This window comes from Coptis chinensis, chromosome 5, assembly GCF_015680905.1.
Source record: "Coptis chinensis isolate HL-2020 chromosome 5, ASM1568090v1, whole genome shotgun sequence".
NCBI lineage: Eukaryota > Viridiplantae > Streptophyta > Magnoliopsida > Ranunculales > Ranunculaceae > Coptis > Coptis chinensis.
This window is the reverse complement of record NC_141460.1, coordinates 74714054-74722974: the sequence shown is the minus strand read 5'-3', so window position 1 is coordinate 74722974 and position 8921 is coordinate 74714054. Positions and strand designations below refer to the sequence as shown.

The 8921-nt window shown below is 40.6% G+C and overlaps 1 protein-coding gene across 1 annotated transcript; it reads left to right on the top strand.

Annotated features, from left to right (window-relative positions):
* Window positions 1-337: 337 nt before the first annotated feature.
* LOC147498879 (uncharacterized protein At4g02000-like) lies at window positions 338-814 on the top strand. The gene has a single exon (XM_086563362.1). The coding sequence runs from the start codon at window positions 338-340 to the stop codon at window positions 812-814; it is 477 nt and encodes a 158-aa protein (XP_086419488.1).
* Window positions 815-8921: the final 8107 nt, after the last annotated feature.

Below are 8921 nucleotides of genomic sequence, written 5' to 3'. Positions count from 1 at the left end.
CTCTGGGTTGTCTGGGAGTCTGGGTTTGGTAGGAGATGGAAGTAATACATGGAGGTGGGCTGGAGGAGAACGAAGAAGAAAATCAAGAAAAAACAAGACAAAAAATAGAAAAACTCCAAGTTGATATGAAAAACCTGTTCTGCTCAAAAAAAAAAAAAAACTGGTTGTGATAGGATGCAAGAACTTAGAGGTAGACCCAAAAGAGCACACAACCCTAGTAGGGAAGTTGTTTGGGGGTAAACATATTCCTTTGCAAGTGTTTGTGGATGAGGTACATAGAAATTGGCAAACAAAAGGTCAAACGAGTATAGAGATGATTGCAAAAGGTATGTACAAGATGGTGTTTGAAAATGGAGATGAATACAACTATGTTAGACATAATGGGCCTTGGTTGATACAAGGTTTCATTCTCTCCATCAAAAAAGGAAAATATGTAGACCTCCTGGAAGATGATCGGAAGTTTGACAAAGTGGACTTCTGGATCCAGATATATGGACTTCCAAGAGATCGGATAAACGAGGAGAATATCAACACCATTGGGATGAATCTAGTCAAAGTGAAGGGAGTAGGTACTGGCTGTTCACCTAAGTTTAAAAATCCAGTGGCCAGGGTAAGAGTGCGTATGGATATCAAGGAACGCTTACTTAAGGGATTAGATTTATGCACGGAGCTGGGGGAAATTATTCCAATGACTTTCAAGTATGAAAAATTGGACATTTTTTGTTATTTCTGCGGATGTATTGGGCATGATTTGTACTATTGTAATTTAAGAGAAACTCTGTGTAGAGATGAGGAGTTTGGGTGGATCCCCTAGGGATATCAAAAATAATTTCTCCTTCCTCCAAAGGGCCAATGTGTTCTTTAATGGCTTGGCTGCCTCTTCTCCGACAATTATTACCATTTCGGGGACGCCAAAAAAGCCTAGAGTTGATCAGATACCAGCTAAGGACAGGGGCTCGCTGGGTAGACGCTCATGGCAAAGGGCGGGGATCTTGGCTACACCGCCAAGCGCAAGCTAAGGAGGGGGCTGGGGTGCTGACTAGGACCAAGGAGGCAGAGGAGCAACGGTCTGATTTGACAGAAGTCAGAACGGATGGATCAGGAATGGGGAATGCAGAGTCAGTAGCCGTTGGGGATGCAGACATGGCAGGCCAACAGGAAGCTAAAAAAACCAGATTATGGGAGAATCGGCCCAAGCCCAAAAGTTCGATATGATAGAAGCCCAAGAAAGCGGCCAGGATGGATCGGTAAGTGGAGCATAAGGAACAAGCCTTAATTGTCTGGGGACTGGCCTCTATGGAGATGGACCTGGATAATATGAAGAGGCCTAAGGAGGATGGATTGGATAAGGCCCAAGGGGCTGGTTTGGCATACTTGGAGTTTTCTACGAGAGACCTAGATACTCTAGCTCTGAGAGAGGACTCCTTGGAAACAGGGAATAGAGCTGGAGATGAGCAGACTTTGCCGCTATCTCTCTTACCAGTCTCCAACACAATCATACCATATATTGAGAAGACCAACAGAGATGAGTTCTATCAATCCACTCCAACAGCTGGAAAAGCACCACCTTTTTTCAGATTCTCTGGTTTACCTACACGTGGAAGGGGTTTTAAGACGGTGGTGTCTTGAGGAAGGCGTCAAGGGTCAGCCAAACAAAGAGTAGGGTTAGTAAGAGGGGCTGAAGTGGGTAAAAAAAGAAAGAGTATCTCAAGATCTGGAAGTAAGGCAGAAACCATGGATGATGAAGAATGGACAGAGTATTGTCTGAGGAAGGTAGCAAGAGAATCAAAACGAGCCAAAAGAGAGGCAGATGCTCTAAGGGCCAGAGGTCTAGGACATTTGCTCATCCCAGAAGAAGCTCCAGTGATTAGCATCTCAAGTGATTCTATGGTCTGAGCCATCTAACTCGGGTAGATCTCTGGATTCTACCAACCCATCTGATTTCTCGGGACACTCATTTCCAGAAGATCAGATTCCTTCATACGTGTTTACAGAATGGGGGGAAGACTATCAAGATATAGAGGTTGGAAATGATATGGGATTTCAGCATGAGGAGAGGCCAGAGGAAGTGTCTATTGGAAATGTGCCTGGGGATCTTGCTCAAGGCAGTTTGGAAGGAGATGGGTATGTATCAGAGGAGAGCATCTCGAAGGCAATGCTTCCACAACCAAAGCCTATAGCGGTTGATGACTCCTCAGTGGTGCACAAGAGATCTGTTAAAATTAAACAACAGTATAAAGGGGAAAGTTCAAGGCAGCCAAATGGAAAGGAGGGAGGTTGTAGCATTGGTGGTGGATATAGTAGTGGTAGTGCTGAGTCTGGAAATAGTGGGAGTCTGTTCTCTCCTCCGGGGTTCGCGGCAGTTGTCCCACAACAGCCGCCTCGTCAACCATGATACAAGCCTGGAATTGCCGAGGAATAGGTTCCTCCGCGGCAATTCAAAATCTAAAGGACTTAATAGGGAAGTTCGATCCTGATATTATATGTCTGTCTGAAACTAAGGTTGGCGTAGATAGGATGAAAGGTATCAGTAGAATGGTCAAGTATAGGGGTTGTTTTTGTGTTCCAGCAGTTGGCCGGAGTGGGGGGTTAGCAGTTCTTTGGAAAGAAGGGGTGGACCTGGAAATCTTGGGAGCTACTAGGAATCAAGTGACAGGTAAACTAAATAATTATTTTTGCACTGAAACCTGGTTTTTCTCCTTTGTGTATGGTGAACCTGTTGCTTGCAATAGACATCGGGTCTGGGCTGAGCTCAGGGATGTGGCTACCCTGATCCCAGGACCTTGGTGTCTGTTTGGGGATTTCAATGTCATTACCTCGCTTAATGAAAAAATAGGGGGAAGAAGTATGTTTGATAACAGTATGGTTGAGTTTAATGGGTTAATAAATGACCTTGGGTTGATTGACCTAGGATTTAAAGGACCTATGTATACTTGGAGTAATAACAAAGCCCCCAACAGTCATATCCTAGAGAGACTTGATAGAGCTCTGGCTACTGATGCCTGGGTTGTCCTCTTTCCTAACATGCATGTGTATAATGTTGTAAATGCTAGTTCGGATCATCTTTCTATTATGATAAATCTTAAAGATAAGGAGGAGAATAGAACCACGCATGAAAAACCCTTTCAGTTTTACAATATGTGGCTCTCTGATAATGCATGCATGCCTGTTATAGAAACTGCCTGGAACTCTATTTTTCATGCTTTGCCTGACCTTAATGTGATCCTAAAACACAATTTGACTCAACAACATCTAACTATATGGAATAAGAAGGTGTTTGGCAACATTTTTACAAATCTGAAAAAAGTTAACAAGGAGCTGGAAGCTGTCCTGACTAAACCTTTCTCCCTAGCCAACTATGAGAGAGCAAAAGGACTAAAATCTGAGTTGCTTGAATGGTTGGTTAAGGAGGAAAGTTTCTGGAAACAGAAATCCACTATTCACTGGTTGAAGGATGGGGGAAAAAACACTAGGTTTTTCCATCTCTCCACCATTTTTAGAATAAGAAAAAAGATTGAGAGGTCTGCAGGGGATGGAGCAAGGGAAGAGCTGAATTGGGAGATAACATCAACTCCTATTTTCAAGCTCTTTTCAAATCTGATCAACCCCATCAAAATGATAGCATTCTCAATCTGTTCACTCCTTGTATCACGGATAAGGAAAATGAGATGCTTACTGCCATCCCATCTTCTGAGGATATTTGGAGAGTTGGTAATAAGATGGGAAGCCTGAAGGCTCCTGGGCCTGATGGGTTCCAAGGGTGTTTCTATCAAAACACTTGGGAGATTGTGGGGAGCAGTATTGTTGCTTTTGTGAAGGATTTTTTCCATAAGGGGGAGCTGAACCCTGTTTTTAATGAAACCTATATTGCTCTCATTCCTAAGATAAATAATCCGGAGACTGTGGCACAATTTAGGCCTATTATTCTCTGCAATTTTTGTTATAAAGTCATCTCTAAAATCCTTGCCAATAGGCTCAAGCAGCACCTGAATAAAATCATATCTCCCTTCCAAGGGGCGTTCATCAAAGGTAGAAACATAGGAGATAACACTGGGTTAGCTTGTGAGCTCTTTCATCACATGAAAAACATGAAAGATAAGAACCATGGTTGGGTAGCTTTGAAGATGGATATGGCAAAAGTCTACGATAGAGTTGAGTGGTCCCTGGTGGACAACATCTTTGATAGATTGGGTTTTAGCCAGAAGTGGAGGAGTCTGATTAAGCAGTGTATATCCACTGTGTCCTTTCAAGTGCTTCTTAATGGGAGTCCTCTTAATAAGATAATCCCTGAAAGAGGCCTCAGACAGGGTGATCCCCTATCACCATACCTCTTTATCATCATGTCTGAGGCCCTTTCTAGGATGATTGCAAAAGCTGAGGCTGAGGAGAAAGTCCATGGGATTAAGATCCGGAGGGCTTCTCCTCCCATCTCCCATCTTCTGTATGCAGATGACCTGATCCTGTTCACAAGAGGAAATCTTGAGGATGGGGGTCATCTTAAAGATATCCTCCAAGACTATTGTGCTGCTTCTGGTCAGCTGATAAATTTTGATAAATCTAGCATGTTTTTCAGCATAAATATCAAGTTTCACAATAAAATAAAGCTAAAGAAGTTTTGGAAAATAAGGCTTTTTGACCCAAAAGACAAATACTTGGGTATACCTATCATGCTATAAAAAAAAAGAGGAACTTTTTTAGTTGATAAGATCCATAAGAAAATAAAAGGTTGGAAGATTTTTAAAGTGGTCTGGGCTTTCCACAGGATCCAATTGGTACAAGCTACTCCTCTCTATGCTATGTCTACCTATATGGATGTAATGGCAAAAATTTGTTGGTAATGAGGGATATCAAAAAAACCATCCTTGAATCTGTTTGGACAAAAACTCTTGCTAGTATATATTAAAACTGGATAGGGGATTTCACGGGAATAAGTGGAGGGATAATCCACAAAGGTGGTAACTCCACCTCAGTTTTAGACCGGAGGATAGAACCTGGATGGGATGAGGAGCTACAAGGCTTCTTTCAATTTGTGGTTCAGTACCTAGCCAAAGATAGTCAAGCCAAAATGGGGTTCAGAATGGAGCCTATATGAATGGGGAGACAACAAGATGGAGGGGGATCTCATAAAACCAAATTCATAAATTTGTGGTTCACTTCAAGCTTGGGGTTAATAATGGAGAATAAGAGAACAACACTAAGGATTGGATCTCCAAATTCATAAGTTGGAGCAATAATAAGAGCCAACATATAGCTCGGTGAGGAGTTAGGGCTTGTTATCTCCTATACAACATCCGGAAAACTAGGAATGAAGCCAAGTTTGAACAGAGGCTCCCTAATAGGGAAAGAATTCTCAGAAGGAGTGAGATGGAGGCCTGCAACTGCTACAAGGGTTTTTCCACTACCAAAATGCAGAATGAGAACTCTACCCCCTCTGAAAATTACTTGAATCAAAATAATTTTGAGTTAGATTCTTTGTTCCCTGTTATTCCAAATGAGTGTATTAATATTAGATATGATGTTGCCTTTTCGGGTTTATGGGGAAGGGACTCTTTACTGGTACTATATTTGGGACTCAGAAGGCAAAGTAGTAGGGGCAGGTACTAGAAGGTTCTAAGCTAAGTCTGCAGAGGAAGGGAAGCAGAGATGGTGGCTGCTGAGGTGGCACTAGGACTTGTGATACTTCATGGGTGGACTGCTGTGTACATAGAAGGGGACTGCTTAGAGGTCACTAAGGCTCTTAATGGCCAGACATGTTCTTGGAAGTCTGAGAGCTTGAGAGACTATGTAGTAAAGTTAAGCTCTAATTTTGCTTTCTGTAAGTTTAAGTGGATCACTAGGAGGTTTAATGGAGAGGCACATTTGCTTGCACAATGGGCTTTCCAAAAGCAGCAAATGGACCAGCTTCCTCTTTGTATCCTGCAAGACAAGTTAATCCCTGTTCTGGTTTGATGGTATTAGTAATATATATGGTATTATCAAAAAAAAAAAAAAAAAAAAGTAACATAGTAACATAACATAGTAACATTGTGAAAATATAAAGTGATGTAATCTGGCTTGGCAATTGCATGAATCATCCATGTGCGGAAGCTTTTGTTAATATTTCCCACCATTTCTCAGCATACTGTTTTGTTACTTTTTTATCACCTCACCTCAAATTTTATACAATCCAGTGTAGTGGGAAGAAGTAAACAAGTAGTTCATCAACTATTGAAGACTCTGAATCGAACAAGAATGTGTTGATTACTTCAGCATGGTACAGTTATGAACTTCTTGGAATTACGGCTTCTTTTTTCAGGTTACCCACCTCAAATGTTAAAGCCCAGGATAGAGTGCTTGAGCTGGATGGAGATAGGTCTTACATTGCTGATTGTGCCCAAGTCATGGAAAACTTTAAGGAGGACTTTGAATAGTCTTATTTCACTACAGATTTGATAGCTCTCAATTGTGTCCATAAGTTTGTCTTACAGTTTATTAATTTACAAGTAATATTAGTTTCACAGTATATATGTACATAATTAGGCTTTGTTTGTGACACAGTGACACTGTAACAGTTAACTTGGACAACTGCATGCACTATGAGCAAAGCAGACCAATGACGAATCTGATCATAGTTTAATGTCTTCTCTTACCTATTTGAAATGTTCATTATTCGCGTATAAAATTGAAGAAAAAAGATCCTAAGTATTAGCTCTATTGATTTGGCTTTAGGCATTTTCTTGCAATTTCAGGAAATTTAACACTTGATGCTTATGAAGAAGGCTGTGAATTTGCTGATCCGACAGCATCCTTTAAAGGACTTCGTGGATTTACAAGAATCTGTTCCAACTTTGGATCCCTGATTGAAAAATCAAAGATGAACCTAACAAAATGGGAGAAATTCAAGGTAAATCTGGTTTATTGTCACAATGACTGTTTGGAAAATAGAGATCGCCTTTAGAACATTTTGCATTTATCCTTGCTTGAATAATACTTTGGAAGCAAGATACGGGAATAAGCCATTAGAGTTTTAGTTGCATATTATTGTTTTCTTGGAGACCCATTCTTTTTTGTAGAAGCCCCTTAGCTCCTTTTGAAATCTTGCTCATAGACTCTTGTTAACATACATTAAATATAGGCTCTTTTTAAATACAGATCATATAACTTTAATTTGCACTGTCGAAAATATTTATGTGTTAGTCTGATGATTCATAAAGGATACTGGTATTGAATACGCGTGAGGTTCCAGAAGTCGAGTATTCGATTGTGACAATCCTGCTCATAGAATTGGCAATCGAATACTATATGATGCATGGCATGGAAGCTTCTAATTTTATTATTAGTAATCTTATTAAGTTAGAAGAGTTTCCTATTTGTTTTAGATCTAGGTTATTTAGTAAGGTTTCTATTTTGGTTTCTAATTAGAATTAGAAACATGGTTTATTATATAAAGGCATCTAGGCCTTCATTGTTAGGGTGGTTGTTCTTGAATATTATTTGGCATAATTTGAGATACCCCCCTGTTTTGCATTTTTTTTTGAGATACCCCCTTACTGACACAATAAATTTACATGGTGGATGATACATGTCATATATCATGATGATACATGTCATGTATCATGATGATATATGATATGTATTATCCTCTTACACAATGATACATGACATATATCACGATGATACAAGACATGTATCATCTGCCACGTCACTGTATCGGATAAATGTGTCATCAGTAGGGGGGTATATCAAATGAATTTGAAAATAGGGGGGTATCTCAAATTATCCCATATTATTTCTTTCTTCATGTTTGAAAGTTTCTACTAATCCAATATTAACTACTTAACTAAACAACTCGGAATAAAAATTCTTCTAAAACAGGAAAATATTCCTAAACATAATACAACTAACGAACTAGCCACGAGATGAGGAAGGGCCAGAGCCATCCGTCTCCGCTGTCGACGACGCTCACGCCTTCGTAAGTCAGCAGAAGAAGAACCACCATGAGGTAGTAGGCGTCGTAGGACTTCTTCTTGAAACGCGCTCTGCTGCTCCATGAAGGTATCCATGGCTTCCCAACGCTCTTGATGAGTCTGAGCAAGAGTCTCCATGTTAGACTACAGATCCTGGTGACTATCACCTAGCAACTGATATTGTTCTGAAGCTTCTCTTGGTTACGTTGAAGATGACTTTGCTTAGTCTGAATAGCCTCACAGAGGTCATTAAGAGAATGTTGGCCTGTATGAATCGTCTCATACTGGTTATGGAGAGTTCGCAGGCCACGATGAAGTAAGGAGACACGGGCTACATCCATAGCAGCCCTTTCCAAAGCTCCTATATCAAAAAAGGCTGTATCATCGTCCTCTTCCTCATTCGATTCCATCTCAGCAGCCAAAACCTCAGCCAAATTCTACTCCTTCTGAATACACTCCCTATAAATATGTGCATTCTCATACACCTTCGACTTAACCTTACTCGACTCCGGAACACATTTCTAAAACAACATAATCTTTGTAATCAATGTAGGGAAAGCTGTTGTAGTTTGCCCAACTGCTATAATCTCATGTATCATAAACTCAAGAATGCAAAACTCATACAACCTATTCTGAAGGATCTAGAGAATGTGCAAACAACTTGCATTGATGTCATTGGCTTTCGTGGTGGCAATCACATTCTTACCAATCTACTGAGCCACAGCCAGCTGGTTTCTTCTCAGAGACGTCTGACGAACACAATGCGAGCCAGGATTTTAACATCCTTCCAACACTGTCTCCGTCATAAACATACCGATTCCACCAAGCTGAGATTCTTGTGTGGTGATCACGATATCTCTTTACTCAATGCCAGTAACCTTCGCTAACACTGCTGTAGTCAATTCCTTCCGACTACCATTCACCTCCACAAAAATCCTACGACCATTAACCACCCTCTTCTTGTAAAAAGAGAAC